At 53.6% G+C, this 23,862-nt stretch overlaps 2 protein-coding genes across 2 annotated transcripts in view; one reads left to right on the plus strand and one right to left on the minus strand.

Annotated features, from left to right (window-relative positions):
• TMEM8B (transmembrane protein 8B) overlaps positions 1 to 9,255 on the minus strand; it is a 41,972-nt gene extending 32,717 nt beyond the window's left edge. Inside the window, exon 1 of the mRNA XM_040360971.1 lies at positions 9,104 to 9,255. Coding sequence (XP_040216905.1) covers positions 9,104 to 9,255 — 152 coding nt within the window. The remainder of the gene's footprint in view (positions 1 to 9,103) is intronic.
• A 967-nt stretch (positions 9,256 to 10,222) lies between these two features.
• Positions 10,223 to 11,730, plus strand: LOC120924729 (beta-1,3-galactosyltransferase 5-like). The gene has a single exon (XM_040335744.1). It carries the CDS (start codon positions 10,248 to 10,250, stop codon positions 11,214 to 11,216), a length of 969 nt encoding a protein of 322 aa, XP_040191678.1. The 5' UTR covers positions 10,223 to 10,247; the 3' UTR covers positions 11,217 to 11,730.
• The last annotated feature ends 12,132 nt before the right edge of the window (positions 11,731 to 23,862 follow it).

The raw sequence follows: 23,862 nt of genomic DNA on the forward strand, positions 1-23,862 counted from the left end.
GGTCCCAGCTCTACTTCTCACCATCTGCTTCCCTGTAGACTCCGGTCCCAGCTCTACTTCCCACCATCTGCTTCCCTGTAGCCCCCGGTCCCAGCTCTACTTCCCACCATCTGTTTCCCTGTAGCCCCCGGTCCCGGCTCTACTTCCCACCATCTGCTTCCCTGTAGACCCCGGTCCCAGCTCTACGTCCCACCATCTGCTTCCCCGTAGACCCTGGTCCCAGCTCTACTTCCCACCATCTGCTTCCCTGTAGATCCCGGTCCCAGCTCTACTTCCCACCATCTGCTTCCCTGTAGACCCCGGTCCCAGCTCTACTTCCCACCATCTGCTTTCCTGTAGATCCCGGTCCCAGCTCTACTTCCCACCATCTGCTTCCCTGTAGCCCCCGGTCCCAGCTCTACTTCCCACCATCTGCTTCCCTGTAGCACCCGGTCCCAGCTCTACTTCTCACCATCTGCTTCCCTGTAGACTCCGGTCCCAGCTCTATTTCCCACCATCTGCTTCCCTGTAGATCCCGGTCCCAGCTCTACTTCCCACCATCTGCTTCCCTGTAGCACCCGGTCCCAGCTCTACTTCCCCCATCTGCTTCCCTGTAGACCCCGGTCCCAGCTCTACTTCCCACCATCTGCTTCCCTGTAGATCCCGGTCCCAGCTCTACTTCCCACCATCTGCTTCCCTGTAGACCCCGGTCCCAGCTCTACTTCCCACCATCTGCTTCCCTGTAGCCCCCGGTCCCAGCTCTACTTCCCACCATCTGCTTCCCTGTAGACCCCGGTCCCAGCTCTACTTACCACCATCTGCTTCCCTGTAGCCCCCAGTCCCAGCTCTACTTCCCACCATCTGCTTCCCTGTAGACCCCGATCCCAGCTATACTTCCCACCATCTGCTTCCCTGTAGACCCCGATCCCAGCTATACTTCCCACCATCTGCTTCCCTGTAGACCCCGGTCCCAGCTCTACTTCCCACCATCTGCTTCCCTGTAGACCCCGATCCCAGCTATACTTCCCACCATCTGCTTCCCTGTAGACCCCGGTCCCAGCTCTACTTCCCTCCATCTGCTTCCCTGTAGCCCCCGGTCCCAGCTCTACTTCCCACCATCTGCTTCCCTGTAGCCCCCGGTCCAAGCTCTACTTCCCACCATCTGCTTCCCTGTAGGTCCCCGGTCCCATCTCTACTTCCCACCATCTGCTTCTCTGTAGACCCCGGTCCCAGCTCTACTTCCCACCATCTGCTTCCCTGTAGCCCCCCGTCCCAGCTCTACTTCCCCCATCTGCTTCCCTGTAGACCCCGGTCCCAGCTCTACTTCCCACCATCTGCTTCCCTGTAGACCCCGGTCCCAGCTCTACTTCCCACCATCTGCTTCCCTGTAGACCCTGGTCCCAGCTCTACTTCCCACCATCTGCTTCCCTGTAGACCCCGGTCCCAGCTCTACTTTCCACCATCTGCTTCCCTGTAGTTCCCGGTCCCAGCTCTACTTCCCACCATCTGCTTCCCTGTAGCCCCCGGTCCCAGCTCTACTTCCCACCATCTGCTTCCCTGTAGCCCCCGGTCCCAGCTCTACTTCTCACCATCTGCTTCCCTGTAGACTCCGGTCCCAGCTCTACTTCCCACCATCTGCTTCCCTGTAGCCCCCGGTCCCAGCTCTACTTCCCACCATCTGCTTCCCTGTAGATCCCGGTCCAAACTCTACTTCCCACCATCTGCTTCCCTGTAGATCCCGGTCCCAGCTCTACTTCCCACCATCTGCTTCCCTGTAGACCCCGGTCCCAGCTCTACTTCCCACCATCTGCTTCCCTGTAGATCCCGGTCCAAACTCTACTTCCCACCATCTGCTTCCCTGTAGATCCCGGTCCCAGCTCTACTTCCCACCATCTGCTTCCCTGTAGACCCTGGTCCCAGCTCTACTTCCCACCATCTGCTTCCCTGTAGACCCCGGTCCCAGCTCTACTTCCCACTATCTGTTTCCCTGTAGACCCCGGTCCCAGCTCTACTTCCCACCATCTGCTTCCCTGTAGACCCCGGTCCCAGCTCTACTTTCCACCATCTGCTTCCCTGTAGCCCCCGGTCCCAGCTCTACTTCCCACCATCTGCTTCCCCATAGACCCTGGTCCCAGCTTTACTTCCCACCATCTGCTTCCCTGTAGCCCCCGGTCCCAGCTCTACTTCCCCCATCTGCTTCCCTGTAGACCCCGGTCCCAGCTCTACTTCCCACCATCTGCTTCCCTGTAGACTCCGGTCCCAGCTCTACTTCCCACCATCTGCTTCCCTGTAGCCCCCGGTCCCAGCTCTACTTCCCACCATCTGCTTCCCTGTAGCCCCCGGTCCCAGCTCTACTTCCCACCATCTGCTTCCCTGTAGACTCCGGTCCCAGCTCTACTTCTCACCATCTGCTTCCCTGTAGACTCCGGTCCCAGCTCTATTTCCCACCATCTGCTTCCCTGTAGCCCCCGGTCCCAGCTCTACTTCCCACCATCTGCTTCCCTGTAGACCCCGGTCCCAGCTATACTTCCCACCATCTGCTTCCCTGTAGACCCCGGTCCCAGCTCTACTTCCCCCATCTGCTTCCCTGTAGACCCCGGTCCCAGCTCTACTTCCCACCATCTGCTTCCCTGTAGACCCCGGTCCCAGCTATACTTCCCACCATCTGCTTCCCTGTAGACCCCGGTCCCAGCTCTACTTCCCACCATCTGCTTCCCTGTAGAGGAAATATTAAAACACTAAATTTTAAGAGAGCAAATTTTCCAAGGATGAGGGCTGCTCTCCAGGACTTGGACTGGGAGGGACTATTGGCACAGATGAACACAGAACAGAAATGGGAATTCTTCAAAAAGACTGTGTGGAACCTCACTGCAAAGTATGTTCCCATGGGCAATAAGTTTAAAAGGCTAAAAATAAAACCTATGTGGCTCACGGTCAAAGTTAAAAAAGCTATAAACAAAAAGAAAGCAGCTTTTAAAAAATATAAAAATGAAGGAACACTAGTGTTGTTTAAATGTTACAAAGAATATAACAGGATATGTAAAAAGGTAATCAAGGAAGCAAAAATTCAAAACGAACGACAGATTGCAAAAGATAGTAGGACAAACCCCAAAAAATTCTTTAAATATATTAATAGTAAAAAGGTGAAGTCTGAGCATGTAGGCCCCTTACAAAATAATCTAGAGTGGGTGACTGGGGACAAAGAGAAGGCAAATTTATTAAATGTTTTCTTCAGCTCTGTGTATACAAAGGAGCATGGGGGAGCTCATGTCCAAAATGGGGGTGGGAGTGACACAGCCTCAAATCCACAATGGCTCAAAAGTGATATGGTCCAGAAATATTTAGACAGAATAAAGGTGGATAAAGCACCTGGACCTGATGGCATCCACCCACGGATCCTAGGTGAGTTGAGCTCTGTCATTTCAAAGCCACTGTATCTAATATTTAGGGACTCATTAAAGACAGGAATAGTACCACTGGATTGGCGCAGGGCCAATGTGGTGCCCATATTTAAAAAGGGAACAAAGTCTTTACCAAGTAACTATAGACCTGTTAGTTTAACTTCTATAGTTGGGAAGATACTGGAACGTTTAATAAAAGACCACATGGATGAGTTCTTGCTGGAAAAAAACTATTTAAGCAGCAGACAACATGGATTCATGAAAGACAGACGTTGTCAGACAAACCTGATTTCCTTTTATGAAGAGGTAAGTAAAACCCTGGACAGAGGCGTGGCTGTGGACGTGATATACTTGGACAGAGGGGTGGCTGTGGACGTGGTATACTTGGACAGAGAAGTGGCAGTGGACGTGATATATTTGGATTTTGCAAAAGCGTTCGATACAGTTCCGCACACACGGCTCATGTGTAAGGTAAGGTCTACAGGATTGGATATATCAGTTTGTAAATGGATAGAAAATTGGCTGAAAGCCAGAATTCAGAGAGCCGTGGTTAATGATTCTTACTCTGAATGGTCCAATGTTATCAGTGGTGTACCCCAAGGTTCAGTGCTGGGACCCTTACTTTTCAATATATTTATAAATGATATTGGGTCTGAGATCAAAAGTAACATTTCTGTCTTTGCAGATGACACCAAGCTATGCAGTGGAATAACGTCCTTACAACTGGGGGGATCTGTAGTGGAGAAAGATCTGGGGGTTTTAGTTGATCATAAGCTCAATAGTAACATGCAATGCCAAGCTGCGGTTTCCAAAGCGAGCAAAGTCCTTTCTTGTATTAAGAGAGGTATGGACTCCAGAGACAGAGATATAGTTTTGCCCCTGTACAAATCATTAGTAAGACTTCATCTGGAATATGCAGTTCAGTTTTGGGCACCAGTTCTCAAAAAGGACATCGGGGAACTGGAGAAAGTGCAGAGAAGAGCAACCAAATTGATAAGAGGCATGGAGGAGCTCAGCTATGAGGAAAGATTAGAGGAACTGAATTTATTCACTCTTGAGAAGAGGAGAATAAGGGGGGATATGATCAACATGTACAAATATATAAGAGGTCCATACAGTGTACTTGGTGTTGAGTTATTCACTTTACGGTCAACACTGAGGACAAGGGGGCACTCTTTACGTCTAGAGGAAAAGAGATTTCACCTCCAAATACGGAAAGGTTTCTTCACAGTAAGAACAGTAAGAGCTGTGAAAATGTGGAACAGACTCCCTCCAGAGGTGGTTCTGGCCAGCTCAGTAGATTGCTTTAAGAAAGGCCTGGATTCTTTCCTAAATGTACAGAATATAACTTGAGTATTAAGATTTGTAGGTAAAGTTGATCCAGGGTAAATCCGATTGCCTCTCGGGGGATCAGGAAGGAATTTTTTCCCCTGCTGTAGCAAATTGGATCATGCTCTGCTGGGGTTTTTTGCCTTCCTCTGGATCAACTGTGGGTATGAAGTTGGGTGTATAGGATTTTACTGTGTTTTTTTTTTTTTTTTTTTTTGTGGTTGAACTGGATGGACTTGTGTCTTTTTTCAACCTGACTAACTATGTAACTATGTAACTATGTAACTAAGATCCCGGTCCCAGCTCTACTTCTCACCATCTGCTTCCCTGTAGACTCCGGTCCCAGCTCTACTTCCCACCATCTGCTTCCCTGTAGCCCCCGGTCCCAGCTCTACTTCCCACCATCTGCTTCCCTGTAGCCCCCGGTCCCAGCTCTACTTCCCACCATCTGCTTCCCTGTAGCCCCCGGTCCCAGCTCTACTTCCCACCATCTGCTTCCCCATAGACCCCGGTCCCAGCTCTACTTCCCACCATCTGCTTCCCTGTAGCCCCCGGTCCCAGCTCTACTTCCCACCATCTACTTCCCCATAGACCCCGGTCCCAGCTCTACTTCCCACCATCTGCTTCTCCGGAAAGCCTCCTTCCATGCCAGCTTCCCGAGTTCCAACCCAAGGTGACCACCCACCCCCGACAGGGGTCCCTCTAATGTCTCTGTCCTTCTAGCCTCCACAGGGGTCCCTCATATCTCTCCGTCCTTCTATCCTCCACAGGGGTCCCTCATATCTCTCTGCCCTTCTATCCTCCACAGGGGTCCCTCATATCTCTCTGTCCTTCTATCCTCCACAGGGGTCCCTCATATCTCTCTGTCCTTCTATCCTCCACAGGGGTCCCTCATATCTCTCTGTCCTTCTATCCTCCACAGGGGTCCCTCATCTCTCTCTGCCCTTCTATCCTCCACAGGGGTCCCTCATATCTCTCTGTCCTTCTATCCTCCACAGGGGTCCCTCATATCTCTCCGTCCTTCTATCCTCCACAGGGGTCCCTCATATCTCTCTGCCCTTCTATCCTCCACAGGGGTCCCTCATATCTCTCCATCCTTCTATCCTCCACAGGGGTCCCTCATATCTCTCCGTCCTTCTATCCTCCACAGGGGTCCCTCATATCTCTCCGTCCTTCTATCCTCCACAGGGGTCCCTCATATCTCTCTGTCCTTCTATCCTCCACAGGGGTCCCTAATATCTCTCTGTCCTTCTATCCTCCACAGGGGTCCCTCATATCTCTCCGTCCTTCTATCCTCCACAGGGGTCCCTCATATCTCTCTGTCCTTCTATCCTCCACAGGGGTCCCTCATATCTCTCCGTCCTTCTATCCTCCACAGGGGTCCCTCATATCTCTCCGTCCTTCTATCCTCCACAGGGGTCCCTCATATCTCTCTGTCCTTCTATCCTCCACAGGGGTCCCTCATATCTCTCTGTCCTATCCTCCACAGGGGTCCCTAATATCTCTCTGTCCTTCTATCCTCCACAGGGGTCCCTCATATCTCTCCGTCCTTCTATCCTCCACAGGGGTCCCTCATATCTCTCTGTCCTTCTATCCTCCACAGGGGTCCCTCATATCTCTCCGTCCTTCTATCCTCCACAGGGGTCCCTCATATCTCTCCGTCCTTCTATCCTCCACAGGGGTCCCTCATATCTCTCCGTCCTTCTATCCTCCACAGGGGTCCCTCATATCTCTCCGTCCTTCTATCCTCCACAGGGGTCCCTCATATCTCTCTGTCCTATCCTCCACAGGGGTCCCTCATATCTCTCCGTCCTTCTATCCTCCACAGGGGTCCCTCATATCTCTCTGCCCTTCTATCCTCCACAGGGGTCCCTCATATCTCTCCGTCCTTCTATCCTCCACAGGGGTCCCTCATATCTCTCCGTCCTTCTATCCTCCACAGGTGTCCCTCATATCTCTCCGTCCTTCTATCCTCCACAGGGGTCCCTCATATCTCTCTGTCCTTCTATCCTCCACAGGGGTCCCTCATATCTCTCTGCCCTTCTATCCTCCACAGGGGTCCCTCATATCTCTCTGCCCTTCTATCCTCCACAGGGGTCCCTCATATCTCTCCGTCCTTCTATCCTCCACAGGGGTCCCTCATATCTCTCCATCCTTCTATCCTCCACAGGGGTCCCTCATATCTCTCTGTCCTTCTATCCTCCACAGGGGTCCTTCTATCCTCCACAGGGGTCCCTCATATCTCTCTGCCCTTCTATCCTCCACAGGGGTCCTTCTATCCTCCACAGGGGACCCTCATATCTCTCTGTTCTATCCTCCACAGGGGTCCCTCATATCTCTCTGTCCTTCTATCCTCCACAGGGGTCCCTCATATCTCTCTGTCCTTCTATCCTCCACAGGGGTCCCTCATATCTCTCCGTCCTTCTATCCTCCACAGGGGTCCCTCATATCTCTCTGTCCTTCTATCCTCCACAGGGGTCCCTCATATCTCTCTGTCCTCCACAGGGGTCCCTCATCTCTCTCTGTCCTTCTATCCTCCACAGGGGTCCCTCATATCTCTCTGTCCTTCTATCCTCCACAGGGGTCCCTCATATCTCTCTGTCCTTCTATCCTCCACAGGGGTCCCTCATATCTCTATGTCCTTCTATCCTCCACAGGGGTCCCTCATATCTCTCTGTCCTTCTATCCTCCACAGGGGTCCCTCATATCTCTCTGTCCTCCACAGGGGTCCCTCATCTCTCTCTGTCCTTCTATCCTCCACAGGGGTCCCTCATATCTCTCTGTCCTTCTATCCTCCACAGGGGTCCCTCATATCTCTCTGTCCTTCTATCCTCCACAGGGGTCCCTCATATCTCTATGTCCTTCTATCCTCCACAGGGGTCCCTCATATCTCTCTGTCCTTCTATCCTCCACAGGGGTCCCTCATATCTCTCCGTCCTTCTATCCTCCACAGGGGTCCCTCATATCTCTCTGCCCTTCTATCCTCCACAGGGGTCCCTCATATCTCTCTGTCCTTCTATCCTCCACAGGGGTCCCTCATATCTCTCTGTCCTTCTATCCTCCACAGGGGCCCCTCATATCTCTCCGTCCTTCTATCCTCCACAGGGGTCCCTCATATCTCTCTGTCCTTCTATCCTCCACAGGGGTCCCTCATATCTCTCTGTCCTCCACAGGGGACCCTCATATCTCTCTGTCCTTCTATCCTCCACAGGGGTCCCTCATATCTCTCTGTCCTTCTATCCTCCACAGGGGTCCATCATATCTCTCCATCCTTCTATCCTCCACAGGGGTCCCTCATATCTCTCTGTCCTTCTATCCTCCACAGGGGTCCCTCATATCTCTCTGTCCTTTTATCCTCCACAGGGGTCCCTCATATCTCTCTGTCCTCCACAGGGGACCCTCATATCTCTCTGTCCTTCTATCCTCCACAGGGGTCCCTCATATCTCTCTGTCCTTCTATCCTCCACAGGGGTCCATCATATCTCTCCATCCTTCTATCCTCCACAGGGGTCCCTCATATCTCTCTGTCCTTCTATCCTCCACAGGGGTCCCTCATATCTCTCCGTCCTTCTATCCTCCACAGGGGTCCCTCATATCTCTCCATCCTTCTATCCTCCACAGGGGTCCCTCATATCTCTCTGTCCTTCTATCCTCCACAGAGGAGATGCTCCTGGATCAGCTCAGGTGTGTTCTCAGCCTCTATCTCCTCTTTGCTGGTCTCCGTTGCTCGGCCTCCCTTGTTTGCTGTAACTTGAGAGTCTATTATGTTGGATTACAGAGGAAGATTTGTTCTATTCATCTCTCCTGCAAACCCCCCCTCCCCCCCCAACCAGCCTCTCCCTCCCCCCCCCACAACCAGCCTCTCCCCCCCCCCAACCAGCCTCTCCCTCCCCCCCCACAACCAGCCTCTCCCCCTCCCCCCCCCCCCAACCAGCCTCTCCCTCCCCCTCCTTGTCCCTTTTATTCTCCGTCCTCAGGACAATGTCCAACCACAATCTGGCCTTTCACCGATTAGTTTGATAAAGGACTGGAGGCCGGGCTTGGCTCCATTGCCGATCACATGGCCTCTGTTTACATGCTGAAGGTTGTGAGCCTCCGATCGATTGGGGAATTCCTGCAATGCTTTCTGAAGGGACCTCGCAGAAGATTCATCCTCCAGGAACAGAAGCTTTTCCCATTGGCCGATTCCGGAGGAAGGCAGGAATACAAAGTCTTGGTGCCAGGCGAGGTTGTGACACGCCGTGTGTTGTACCCTGACCCTTGGAATCGGTGATTGTTTTGTGTATTTCCCCGTCTTCTCACATCGGAGAGTCTACTCTACTCTCAGGAAGATGTAGACCCCCTTCCATGGCCATCAGACGGGCTTGGCGTTTGAAGGTTCTCCTCGGTGTCACCGTCTTCTCCTTCCTCCTGCTTTGGAATTCAAGGTCCCAATTCCTGGAAGACGCAAGAGGACGATGGTTTTGGTTCTTTGGACTTTGCCCGTCTGGAAGAAAATATATCGATTTCCCTTCTCTCTTCTCGGAGGACCTCGTAGAAGATTCATCCTCCTTTTCCCATTGGCTGAATCTGGAGGGAGGCAGGAATACAAACTCTTGCCAGGCAAAGTTGTGACACGCCGTGCGTTGTACCCTGACCCTTGGAATCGGTGATCATTTTGCCCGTCCACTCTTATCAAAGAGTCTACTCTACGCTCAGGAAGATGTAGACCCCCTTCGATGGCCATGAGACGGGCTTGATGTTTGAAGGTTCTCCTCTGTGTCACCGTCTTCTTCTTCGTCTCCTTCCTCCTGCTTTGGAATTCGAGGTCCCAATTCCTGGAAGACGTGAGAAGGACGATGGTTTTGGTTCTTTGACTTTCCCCCGTCTGGAAGATAAAGTATCGATTTCCCGTCTCTCTTCTGGGAGGAGCTTCCAGAACCAAAGTGCCAGACGGAGCTCCTCCTTCTTATCTTGGTGACCTCAAAGCCCGACCATCGCGACTCCCGGAAGGCCATACGAAGGACGTGGGCTTCAATTTCCCGTCTCTCTTCTTGGAGGACCTCGTAGAAGATTCGTCCTCCAGGCGTTGTACCACAACCCTTGGAATCGGTGATCATTTTGCCCGTCCGCTCTCATCGAGAGTCTACTCTACACTCAGGAAGATGTAGACCCCCTTCAATGGCCATCAGACGGGCTTGGTGTTTGAAGGTTCTCCTCGGTGTCTCCGTCTTCTTCTTCTCCTTCGTCCTGCTTTGGAATTCGAGGTCCCAATTTCTGGAAGACCCAAGAAGGACATTGGTTTTGGTTCTTTGACTTTGCCCCGTCTGGAAGAAAAGGTATCGATTTCCCGTCTCTCTTCTCGGAGGACCTCATAGAAGATTCATCCTCCTTTTCCCATTGGCTGAATCCGAGGGAGGCAGGAATACAAACTCTTGGTGCCAGGCGAGGTTGTGACACGCCGGGCGTTGTACCCCGACCCTTGGAATCGGTGATCATTTTGCCTGTCCGCTCTCATCAGTGTCTACTCTACTCTCAGGAAGATGTAGACCCCCTTCGATGGCCATCAGACGGGCTTGGTGTTTGAAGGTTCTCCTCGGTGTCACCGTCTTCTCCTTCCTCCTGCTCTGGTCCCGTCTCCTGGAAGGCACAAGGGGGCGATGGTTCCGATTCTCTGCCCCGTCTGGAAGAAAAGGCATCGATTTTCCGTCTCTCTTCTCGCAGGACCTCCCAGAACCGAGGTGCCAGACGGAGCTCCTCCTCCTCATCTTGGTGACCTCCAAGCCCGACCATGGCGACTCCCGGAAGGCCATCCGAAGGACGTGGGCCTCCCCAGCCGGAGGGGCCGCCGGCGAATGGCAGGTGGTCTTTTTGGTGGGACGGACGTTGGACGTGGAACTCGATTGGCGGATCCACAACGAGCAGAAGGCCAATTGCGACCTTCTGATGGGCGACTACCTGGACTCTCACCGTAACCGGACCCTGAAGGTCATGCATGGCATGAAGTGGGCGGTGGACCGGTGCCGGCCGCGCTACATTCTGAAAACGGGCGACGACTGCTTCGTCAACACGCTCCACCTCCCGCCCTTCCTGAGGGGCCGGGGCGCCGCCCACCTCTACGCGGGCGCGGCCGTCCCGGAGAAGAAGAGGGCCGTCGTCCGGGACCCGCTCAGCGAATGGTACGTGGCGTACCGGGAGTACCTGCCCGACGTGTTCCCGCCCTACGCCAGCGGGATCGGGTACATCGTGTCCTTCGACGCGGCCCAGTCCATCCTACGCGCCGCGAGGGCCATCCCGCCCGTCCCCGTGGAGGACGCCTATGTGGGGATTCTGGCGGAGAGGGCCGGGGTCCGGCTTCTCACCAGCACCAGGTTTGCCAAACGCAACGTCAAATGGAGCGTCTGCAACTACCGCTTCCTCATGGTGATCCACGGGCTCTCTCCGGAGGACCAGGCCTTGGCAATGGATAACCTTCGACGCACCAGGACGTCCTGCAACCACAGCGCCGAGGTGGTGGGCTGGAGGTGACCAGGGAAGCCGCCGATCCTTGGATTTGTGTTCTGTCACCCCCCCCCCCCAACCCCACCGTTCAGACTCTCACCCTCCACTGCAGGTCAGTAGGATCGGAGGTTGTGGAGGAACTCAGAACAATCCTCATTCTGGACAACGGCCAAACACAACCAACGACGTCTTCTCCGGGGTGAGGGGTAGAGAAAAACTGCAAAATCGAATGTTCTCAGGTTATATTCAATGCAGGTCGAATGTTATTCATGGAAATAACACTGTGAAAAGGGGAAATACTGCATTACGACCACTAGATGGAGCTGAGTATTATAGGAGGTATGTGTGCTCCTCGGCTCCCTCTAGTGGCGCTGTATTCTCCATAATCAGGGAATGTTCTCAGGTTATAGTCTCTGCAGATCGAATGTTAAAACTGTTAAAAAACACTCTGAATGGGGGAAATACTGCATTATGACCACTAGATGGAGCCGAGTATTATAGAAGGTAAGTGATCTCCTCGGCTCCCTCTAGTGGCGCTGTATTTTCCCTATTCACTGAATGTTCTCAGGCTATAGTCTCTGTAGATCGAATGTTAAACTGTGAAAAACACTGTAAAAAGGGAAAATTCTGCATTACGACCACTAGATGGACTGAGTATTATAGGGAATGAGTGTGCTCCTCGGCTCCATCTAGTGGCGCTGTATTCTCCCTGTTCAGAGTTACGGTAAGGGAATGTTCTCAGGCTATATCTCTGTAGGTCGAATGTTAATCTGTTAGAAACACTGTAAATGGGGAAATACTGCATTATGACCACTAGAGGGAGCTGAGTATTATAGGAGGTACGTGTTCTCTTCGGCTCCCTCTAGTGGCGCTGTATTCTCCCTGTTCTGGGAATGTTCTCAGGCTATATTCTGTGCAGGTCGAATGTTATTCATGAAATAACACTGTAAATGGGGAAAATACTGCATTATGACCGCTAGATGGAGCCGAGTATTATAGGAGATAAGTGAGCTCCTCGGCTCCATCTAGTGGCGCTGTATTTTCCATAATCAGAGTTACGGTAAGGGAATGTTATCAGGCTATAGCCTCTGTAGATCGAATGTTAAAACTGTGAAAAACACTGTAAAAAGGGAAAATTCTGCATTATGACCAATAGAGGGAGCCGAGTATTATAGGAAATAAATGTGCTCCTCGGCTCCACCTAGTGGCGCTGTATTTTCCATAATCAGGGAATGTTCTCAGGTTATAGTCTCTGCAGATCGAATGTTAAACTGTGAAAAACATTGTGAATGGGGGTCATACTGCATTATGACCACTAGAGGGAGCCGAGTATTATAGGGAATAGGTTTGCTCCTCGGCTCCATCTAGTGGCGCTGTGTTCTCCCTGTTCAGAGTTACGGTAAGGGAATGTTATCAGGCTATATCTCTGTAGATCGAATGTTAATCTGTTAGAAACACTGTAAATGGGGAAAATACTGCATTATGACCACTGGAGGGAGCCGAGTATCATAGGAGGTAAGTGAGCTCCTCGGCTCCCTCTAGTGGCGCTGTATTTTCCCTGTACACCGAATGTTCTCAGGTTATATTTTCTGAAGGTTGAATGTTAAACTGTAAAAAAAAAAAAAAAAGGCGCTGTGAATGGGGAAAATACTGCATTATGACCACTAGAGGGAGCTGAATAGCATAAGAAATCCGTTTTCACCTCGGCTCCCTCTAGTGGCGATGTATTCTCCCTATTCAGGGAATGTTCTCAGGTTATAGCCTCTGCAGATCGAATGTTATTCATGAAATAACACTGTAAATGGGGGTCATACTGCATTATGACCGCTAGATGGAGCCGAGTATTATAGGGAATAAATGTGCTCCTCAGCTCCATCTAGTGGCGCTGTATTTTCCATAATCAGGGAATGTTCTCAGGCTATAGCCTCTGCAGATCGAATGTTAAACTGTGAAAAGCAATGGGGAAAATACTGCACTATGACCACTAGAGGGAGCCGAGGAGCTCACTTATCTCCTATGATACTCGGCTCCCTGTAGTGGTCGTAATGCAGTATTTTCCCTTTTTACAATGTTTTTCTCAGTTTAACATTCGATCTACAGAGACTATAGCCTGAGAACATTCCCTGCATAAGAAAGATACAGCGCCACTAGGTGGAGCCGAGGAGCAAACCTATTCCCTATGATACTCGGCTCCCTCTAGTGGTCACAGTGCTGTATTTTCCATACGCCAAAGTTTTTCTTTTAACAGTTTTACGTTCGATCTGCAGAGACTATAGCCCGAGAACATTCCCCAACCGAACCTTGGAATAGGGAAAGTACAGCGCCACTAGAGGGAGCCGAGGGGCTCACTTATCTCCTATGATACTCGGCTCCCTCTAGTGGTCATAATGCAGTATTTCCCCATTGCTTTTCACAGTTTAACATTCGATCTGCAGAGAATATAGCCTGAGAACATTCTCTGATTATGGAAAATACAGCGCCACTAGAGGGAGCCGAGGAGCACACTTATTTTTCTATGATACTCAGCTCCCTCTAGTGGTCATAATGCAGTATTTCCCCATTCACATTGTTTTTTTGCAGTTTAACATTCGATCTGCAGAGACTATAGCCTGAGAACATTCCCAGCCTAATGAAAACACAGCGCCACTAGATGGAGCCGAGGAGCACACATACCTCCGATAATACTCGGCTCCCTCTATTGGGAATTGTTGGGATTTTCATGAACTCGCCGTCGCTACAAATTTCTGATAAAAATGTGAAGTTCTGACCGCTATGAATGTCTTAAGAAAACTTCTGGAGACCAGAAATAAATGGTGATTTATAGATCCGAACCGAAGGACCAAATCATTGTATATTGCGGGGGATCCCGACATTCTTCGGGGAGTTTTATGTAAAAATATAAAATCTCAGAGCTCTTTGTCTTGTGAAATATTGGGGGTTATTCTCTCTCCACGTCGAATGTTATTCATTCATACACAGTATAGTGGACCAGGGAAATATGACGCTCTGGCCACTAGATGGAGCCGATGAGAACAGGTAAACACAAGGCATGGATGATGACCGGCAGCGCCATCCAGCGGCCTCAATGCAGTATTTTCCTTATCCATGCGATTTTTCTTTCCCCCGTGACATTCGACCTGGAGAGGAAATCTGATTTTGCGGCGCAGCTTTTCAGGATGAATGGTAAATTTCCCCTTCCTGTCCTGAGGGGGGGGGGGTGACAACACCCAATCCCCATTCTGTATGGAGGAGCAGTGTTGTCACCCTGGGATAGGACTACAGAACACCTCCCCCTCTCCTCATCTCATTATCATAGAGGGGGGAGGAGTTCTTTAGAGCAAACCAGAAGAGAGATGAGTATTGGGGGATCAGATGTCGGGGGAGGGGGGTGGTCACTGTGAGGAGGCGGAGCTCTTCTATGAAGGATGTCACATGTCTGCTGGGGGAGGGGCGGAGACTCTCCCTCACTTCCTGTCCCGGTGACACCCATACAGGAAATGGGGGGAGATGTTGTCACCGGGACAGGAAATGTGGCAATAAAGATGGGAGGTTCCCACCTATTTGTGTCCCCTCCCCTTTCTCATCACTTCCTGAAGAACAGAACGGACTCCTGTGATTGGACGGCTCGTTGCCATCGCCCCTCCCATAGGAAGAAACTCTATTGGGGGATTTTTAAGGCAATAAAAAAAAAAAGGAAATGAATTTATTTATACAAAAAGGTTCCCCCAGTGATGTTTCGTCATGTGACGTCCTGGGGGCGGGGCCGCCCTATCCATGTCACATGTCCTTACCGCTCACTGATTGGTTGCTAGAGGTTACAGCACATCATCTCTTCACTGCAGAGGGGCGTGTTATACATGAGAATGACGGTTATTTACATGTAAACACAGGGCCTGCAGGTGAGTCCTCTGTACACAACAATAGGGCAGAGCCGGGCAGCATTAGTGTCACCGCGGTTCTCATTCTATTACGGCCGAAACAAATAATCTGATTAATAATGGAAATGGTTGGGAATGATTAGTTGCTCCGTCAGTGATCTTTCGGTTACAGTCCCGTGTAGAAGGCGATAGCGCTGTATACTTCTCATAGCGGCGCTCACGTGACCGCCCGTCTCTCTCCTCCTCTCCTCTCTGATGTCATCCCCACCTGAGAGAGAGAGAAGCGGCCGGTCACGTGAGCGCCGAGCTGGCATATAATAATGTATATAACGCCCAACTTTTAAAATACAGCAAAACATTCATTTTGGTATTTCTGTCATGAAAAGTGCCCCATCATTGGTGTTCCTGGGGGGATAGTGCCCCATCATTGGTGTTCCTGGGGGGATAGTGTCCCATCATTGGTGTTCCTGGGGGGGGATAGTGTCCCATCATTGGTGTTCCTGGGGGGATAGTGCCCCATCATTGGTGTTCCTGGAGGGGATAGTGCCCCATCATTGGTGTTCCTGGGGGGGATAGTGTCCCATCATTGGTGTTCCTGGGGGGGATAGTGTCCCATCATTGGTGTTCCTGGGGGGATAGTGCCCCATCATTGATGTTCCTGGGGGGATAGTGCCCCATCATTGGTGTTCCTGGGGGGGATAGTGCCCCATCATTGATGTTCCTGGGGGGATAGTGCCCCATCATTGGTGTTCCTGGGGGGGATAGTGCCCCATCATTGATGTTCCTGGGGGGATAGTGCCCCATCATTGGTGTTCCTGGGGGGGATAGTGTCCCATCATTGGTGTTCCTGGGGGGATAGTGTCCCATCATTGGTGTTCCTGGGGGGATAGTGCCCCATCATTGGTGTTCCTGGGGGGGATAGTGCCCCATCATTGGTGTTCCTGGGGGGGATAGTGTCCCATCATTGGTGTTCCTGGGGGGGATAGTGTCCCATCATTGGTGTTCCTGGGGGGATAGTGCCCCATCATTGGTGTTCCTGGGGGGGATAGTGCCTCATCATTGGTGTTCCTGGGGGGATAGTGTCCCATCATTGGTATTCCTGGGGGGATAGTGTCCCATCATTGGTGTTCCTGGGGGGATAGTGCCCCATCATTGGTGTTCCTGGGGGGATAGTGCCCCATCATTGGTGTTCCTGGAGGGGATAGTGCCCCATCATTGGTGTTCCTGGGGGGATAGTGCCCCATCATTGGTGTTCCTGGGGGGATAGTGCCCCATCATTGGTGTTCCTGGGGGGATAGTGCCCCATCATTGGTGTTCCTGGGGGTATAGTGCCCCATCATTGGTGTTCCTGGGGGGGATAGTGTCCCATCATTGGTGTCAGTGGGAGGAATAGTGTCCCATCATTGGTGTTCCTGGGGGGATAGTGCCCCATCATTGGTGTTCCTGGGGGGGGATAGTGTCCCATCATTGGTGTTCCTGGGGGGGATAGTGCCCCATCATTGGTGTTCCTGGGGGGATAGTGTCCCATCATTGGTGTTCCTGGGGGGGATAGTGTCCCATCATTGGTGTTCCTGGGGGGGGGGGTAGTGCCCCATCATTGGTGTTCCTGGGGGGATAGTGCCCCATCATTGGTGTTCCTGGGGGGGATAGTGCCCCATCATTGGTGTTCCTGGGGGGGATAGTGTCCCATCATTGGTGTTCCTGGGGGGATAGTGTCCCATCATTGGTGTTCCTGGGGGGATAGTGTCCCATCATTGGTGTTCCTGGGGGGATAGTGCCCCATCATTGGTGTTCCTGGGGGGATAGTGTCCCATCATTGGTGTTCCTGGGGGGGGTAGTGCCCCATCATTGGTGTTCCTGGAGGGGGTAGTGCCCCATCATTGGTGTTCCTGGGGGGATAGTGCCCCATCATTGGTGTTCCTGGGGGGATAGTGTCCCATCATTGGTGTTCCTGGAGGGGGTAGTGCCCCATCATTGGTGTTCCTGGAGGGGGTAGTGCCCCATCATTGGTGTTCCTGGGGGGATAGTGCCCCATCATTGGTGTTCCTGGGGGGATAGTGTCCCATCATTGGTGTTCCTGGAGGGGATAGTGCCCCATCATTGGTGTTCCTGGGGGGATAGTGCCCCATCATTGATGTTCCTGGAGGGGATAGTGCCCCATCATTGGTGTTCCTGGAGGGGATAGTGCCCCATCATTGGTGTTCCTGGAGGGTATAGTGCCCCATCATTGATGTTCCTGGGGGGATAGTGTCCCATCATTGGTGTTCCTGGGGGGATAGTGTCCCATCATTGGTGTCAGTGGGAGGAATAGTGCCCCATCATTGGTGTTCCTGGGGGGGATAGTGCCCCATCATTGGTGTTCCTGGGGGGATAGTGCCCCATCATTGGTGTTCCTGGGGGGATAGTGCCCCATCATTGGTGTTCCTGGGGGGATAGTGTCCCATCATTGGTGTTCCTGGAGGGGATAGTGCCCCATCATTGGTGTTCCTGGGGGGATAGAGCCCCATCATTGGTGTTCCTGGAGGGGGTAGTGCCCCATCATTGGTGTTCCTGGGGGGATAGTGCCCCATCATTGGTGTTCCTGGAGGGGATAGTGCCCCATCATTGGTGTTCCTGGGGGGATAGTGCCCCATCATTGGTGTTCCTGGAGGGGATAGTGCCCCATCATTGGTGTTCCTGGGGGGATAGTGTCCCATCATTGGTGTTCCTGGAGGGGATAGTGCCCCATCATTGGTGTTCCTGGGGGGATAGTGCCCCATCATTGGTGTTCCTGGGGGGATAGTGCCCCATCATTGGTGTTCCTGGGGGGATAGTGCCCCATCATTGGTGTTCCTGGGGGTATAGTGCCCCATCATTGGTGTTCCTGGGGGGGATAGTGTCCCATCATTGGTGTCAGTGGGAGGAATAGTGTCCCATCATTGGTGTTCCTGGGGGGGGATAGTGTCCCATCATTGGTGTTCCTGGGGGGATAGTGTCCCATCATTGGTGTTCCTGGGGGGATAGTGTCCCATCATTGGTGTTCCTGGAGGGGATAGTGCCCCATCATTGGTGTTCCTGGAGGGGATAGTGCCCCATCATTGGTGTTCCTGGAGGGGATAGTGCCCCATCATTGGTGTTCCTGGGGGGGGGTAGTGCCCCATCATTGGTGTTCCTGGGGGGGGGGTAGTGCCCCATCATTGATGTTCCTGGGGGGGGATAGTGCCCCATCATTGGTGTTCCTGGAGGGGATAGTGCCCCATCATTGGTGTTCCTGGGGGGATAGTGTCCCATCATTGGTGTTCCTGGAGGGGATAGTGCCCCATCATTGGTGTTCCTGGGGGGATAGTGCCCCATCATTGGTGTTCCTGGGGGGATAGTGTCCCATCATTGGTGTCAGTGGGAGGAATAGTGTCCCATCATTGGTGTTCCTGGGGGGATAGTGCCCCATCATTGGTGTTCCTGGGGGGGGATAGTGTCCCATCATTGGTGTTCCTGGGGGGGATAGTGTCCCATCATTGGTGTTCCTGGGGGGATAGTTCCCCATCATTGGTGTTCCTGGGGGGGATAGTGTCCCATCATTGGTGTTCCTGGGGGGATAGTGCCCCATCATTGGTGTTCCTGGGGGGATAGTGTCCCATCATTGGTGTTCCTGGAGGGGATAGTGCCCCATCATTGGTGTTCCTGGGGGGATAGTGCCCCATCATTGATGTTCCTGGAGGGGATAGTGCCCCATCATTGGTGTTCCTGGAGGGGATAGTGCCCCATCATTGGTGTTCCTGGGGGGGGGTAGTGCCCCATCATTGGTGTTCCTGGGGGGATAGTGCCCCATCATTGGTGTTCCTGGGGGGATAGTGTCCCATCATTGGTGTTCCTGGGGGGATAGTGCCCCATCATTGGTGTTCCTGGGGGGGATAATGCCCCATCATTGGTGTTCCTGGGGGGATAGTGCCCCATCATTGGTGTTCCTGGGGGGATAGTGTCCCATCATTGGTGTCAGTGGGAGGAATAGTGCCCCATTGGTGTTCCTGGGGGGGGGGTAGTGCCCCATCATTGGTGTTCCTGGGGGGATAGTGCCCCATCATTGGTGTTCCTGGGGGGATAGTGCCCCATCATTGGTGTTCCTGGAGGGGATAGTGCCCCATCATTGGTGTTCCTGGGGGGATAGTGCCCCATCATTGGTGTTCCTGGGGGGGTAGTGCCCCATCATTGGTGTTCCTGGGGGGATAGTGCCCCATCATTGGGGTTCCTTGGGGGGATAGTGCCCCATCATCGGTGTTCCTGGGGGGGGGGGTAGTGCCCCATCATTGGTGTTCCTGGGGGGATAGTGCCCCATCATTGGTGTTCCTGGGGGGATAGTGCCCCATCATTGGTGTTCCTGGGGGGGTAGTGCCCCATCATTGGTGTTCCTGGGGGGGTAGTGCCCCATCATTGGTGTTCCTGGGGGGGTAGTGCCCCATCATTGGTGTTCCTGGGGGGATAGTGCCCCATCATTGGTGTTCCTGGGGGGATAGTGCCCCATCATTGGTGTTCCTGGGGGGGTAGTGCCCCATCATTGGTGTTCCTGGGGGGGTAGTGCCCCATCATTGGTGTTCCTGGGGGGATAGTGCCCCATCATTGGTGTTCCTGGGGGGATAGTGCCCCATCATTGGTGTTCCTGGAGGGGATAGTGCCCCATCATTGGTGTTCCTGGGGGGATAGTGCCCCATCATTGGTGTTCCTGGGGGGGGGGGGGGTAGTGCCCCATCATTGGTGTTCCTGGGGGGGGGTAGTGCCCCATCATTGGTGTTCCTGGGGGGATAGTGCCCCATCATTGGTGTTCCTGGGGGGATAGTGCCCCATCATTGGTGTTCCTGGGGGGATAGTGCCCCGTCATTGGTGTTCCTGGGGGGATGGTGTCCCATCATTGGTGATCCTGGGGGGGATAGTGTCCCATCATTGGTGTTCCTGGGGGGATAGAGCCCCATCATTGGTGTTCCTGGAGGGGGTAGTGCCCCATCATTGGTGTTCCTGGGGGGATAGTGCCCCATCATTGGTGTTCCTGGAGGGGATAGTGCCCCATCATTGGTGTTCCTGGGGGGATAGTGCCCCATCATTGGTGTTCCTGGAGGGGATAGTGCCCCATCATTGGTGTTCCTGGGGGGATAGTGTCCCATCATTGGTGTTCCTGGAGGGGATAGTGCCCCATCATTGGTGTTCCTGGGGGGATAGTGCCCCATCATTGGTGTTCCTGGGGGGATAGTGCCCCATCATTGGTGTTCCTGGGGGGATAGTGCCCCATCATTGGTGTTCCTGGGGGTATAGTGCCCCATCATTGGTGTTCCTGGGGGGGATAGTGTCCCATCATTGGTGTCAGTGGGAGGAATAGTGTCCCATCATTGGTGTTCCTGGGGGGGGATAGTGTCCCATCATTGGTGTTCCTGGGGGGATAGTGCCCCATCATTGGTGTTCCTGGAGGGGATAGTGCCCCATCATTGGTGTTCCTGGGGGGATAGTGCCCCATCATTGGTGTTCCTGGGGGGATAGTGCCCCATCATTGGTGTTCCTGGGGGGGTAGTGCCCCATCATTGGTGTTCCTGGGGGGGTAGTGCCCCATCATTGGTGTTCCTGGGGGGATAGTGCCCCATCATTGGTGTTCCTGGGGGGATAGTGCCCCATCATTGGTGTTCCTGGAGGGGATAGTGCCCCATCATTGGTGTTCCTGGGGGGATAGTGCCCCATCATTGGTGTTCCTGGGGGGGGGGGTAGTGCCCCATCATTGGTGTTCCTGGGGGGGGGTAGTGCCCCATCATTGGTGTTCCTGGGGGGATAGTGCCCCATCATTGGTGTTCCTGGGGGGATAGTGCCCCATCATTGGTGTTCCTGGGGGGATAGTGCCCCGTCATTGGTGTTCCTGGGGGGATGGTGTCCCATCATTGGTGATCCTGGGGGGGATAGTGTCCCATCATTGGTGTTCCTGGGGGGATAGTGCCCCATCATTGGTGTTCCTGGAGGGGGTAGTGCCCCATCATTGGTGTTCCTGGAGGGGATAGTGCCCCATCATTGGTGTTCCTGGGGGGGGATAGTGTCCCATCATTGGTGTTCCTGGGGGGATAGTGTCCCATCATTGGTGTTCCTGGGGGGATAGTGCCCCATCATTGGTGTTCCTGGGGGGGATAATGCCCCATCATTGGTGTTCCTGGGGGGATAGTGCCCCATCATTGGTGTTCCTGGGGGGATAGTGTCCCATCATTGGTGTTCCTGGGGGGGGGTAGTGCCCCATCATTGGTGTCAGTGGGAGGAATAGTGCCCCATTGGTGTTCCTGGGGGGGGGTAGTGCCCCATCATTGGTGTTCCTGGGGGGATAGTGCCCCATCATTGGTGTCAGTGGGAGGAATAGTGCCCCATTGGTGTTCCTGGGGGGGGGGTAGTGCTCCATCATTGGTGTTCCTGGGGGGGGATAGTGCCCCATCATTGGTGTTCCTGGGGGGATAGTGCCCCATCATTGGTGTTCCTGGGGGGATAGTGCCCCATCATTGGTGTTCCTGGAGGGGATAGTGCCCCATCATTGGTGTTCCTGGGGGGGATAGTGCCCCATCATTGGTGTCAGTGGGAGGAATAGTGCTCCATCATTGGTGTTCCTGGGGGGGGGGGTAGTGCCCCATCATTGGTGTTCCTGGGGGGGGGGGTAGTGCCCCATCATTGGTGTTCCTGGGGGGATAGTGCCCCATCATTGGTGTTCCTGGGGGGATAGTGCCCCATCATTGGTGTCAGTGGGAGGAATAGTGCCCCATCATTGGTGTTCCTGGGGGGGGTAGTGCCCCATCATTGGTGTTCCTGGGGGGGGGTAGTGCCCCATCATTGGTGTTCCTGGGGGGATAGTGCCCCATCATTGGTGTTCCTGGGGGGATAGTGCCCCGTCATTGGTGTTCCTGGGGGGATGGTGTCCCATCATTGGTGATCCTGGGGGGGATAGTGTCCCATCATTGGTGTTCCTGGGGGGATAGTGCCCCATCATTGGTGTTCCTGGAGGGGATAGTGCCCCATCATTGGTGTTCCTGGGGGGATAGTGTCCCATCATTGGTGTCAGTGGGAGGAATAGTGTCCCATCATTGGTGTTCCTGGGGGGATAGTGCCCCATCATTGGTGTTCCTGGGGGGGGATAGTGCCCCATCATTGGTGTTCCTGGGGGGATAGTGCCCCATCATAGGTGTTCCTGGGGGGATAGTGCCCCATCATTGGTGTTCCTGGGGGGGATAGTGCCCCATCATTGGTGTCAGTGGGAGGAATAGTGCCCCATCATTGGTGTTCCTGGGGGGGGTAGTGCCCCATCATTGGTGTTCCTGGGGGGATAGTGCCCCATCATTGGTGTTCCTGGGGGGATAGTGCCCCATCATTGGTGTTCCTGGAGGGGATAGTGCCCCATCATTGGTGTTCCTGGGGGGGGATAGTGCCCCATCATTGGTGTTCCTGGGGGGATAGTGCCCCATCATAGGTGTTCCTGGGGGGATAGTGCCCCATCATTGGTGTTCCTGGGGGGGATAGTGCCCCATCATTGGTGTCAGTGGGAGGAATAGTGCCCCATCATTGGTGTTCCTGGGGGGGGTAGTGCCCCATCATTGGTGTTCCTGGGGGGATAGTGCCCCATCATTGGTGTTCCTGGGGGGATAGTGCCCCATCATTGGTGTTCCTGGAGGGGATAGTGCCCCATCATTGGTGTTCCTGGGGGGGATAGTGCCCCATCATTGGTGTCAGTGGGAGGAATAGTGCTCCATCATTGGTGTTCCTGGGGGGGGGGGTAGTGCCCCATCATTGGTGTTCCTGGGGGGGGGGTAGTGCCCCATCATTGGTGTTCCTGGGGGGATAGTGCCCCATCATTGGTGTTCCTGGGGGGATAGTGCCCCATCATTGGTGTCAGTGGGAGGAATAGTGCCCCATCATTGGTGTTCCTGGGGGGGGTAGTGCCCCATCATTGGTGTTCCTGGGGGGGGTAGTGCCCCATCATTGGTGTTCCGGGGGGGATAGTGCCCCATCATTGGTGTTCCTGGGGGGATAGTGCCCCATCATTGGTGTTCCTGGAGGGGATAGTGCCCCATCATTGGTGTTCCTGGGGGGGATAGTGTCCCATCATTGGTGTTCCTGGGGGGATAGTGTCCCATCATTGGTGTTCCTGGGGGGATAGTGCCCCATCATTGGTGTTCCTGGGGGGATAGTGCCCCATCATTGGTGTTCCTGGGGGGATAGTGCCCCATCATTGGTGTTCCTGGAGGGGATAGTGCCCCATCATTGGTGTTCCTGGGGGGATAGTGCCCCATCATTGGTGTTCCTGGGGGGGTAGTGCCCCATCATTGGTGTTCCTGGGGGGATAGTGCCCCATCATTGGTGTTCCTGGGGGGGATAGTGCCCCATCATTGGTGTTCCTGGGGGGATAGTGCCCCATCATTGGTGTTCCTGGGGGGATAGTGTCCCATCATTGGTGTTCCTGGAGGGGATAGTGTCCCATCATTGGTGTTCCTGGGGGGGGGGGGTAGTGCCCCATCATTGGTGTTCCTGGGGGGGGGGTAGTGCCCCATCATTGGTGTTCCTGGGGGGATAGTGCCCCATCATTGGTGTTCCTGGGGGGGATAGTGCCCCATCATTGGTGTCAGTGGGAGGAATAGTGCCCCATCATTGGTGTTCCTGGGGGGGGTAGTGCCCCATCATTGGTGTTCCTGGGGGGGGTAGTGCCCCATCATTGGTGTTCCTGGGGGGATAGTGCCCCATCATTGGTGTTCCTGGGGGGATAGTGCCCCATCATTGGTGTTCCTGGAGGGGGTAGTGCCCCATCATTGGTGTTCCTG

Source organism: Rana temporaria, chromosome 1 (genome assembly GCF_905171775.1).
Source record: "Rana temporaria chromosome 1, aRanTem1.1, whole genome shotgun sequence".
In the NCBI taxonomy this organism is placed as follows: domain Eukaryota; kingdom Metazoa; phylum Chordata; class Amphibia; order Anura; family Ranidae; genus Rana; species Rana temporaria.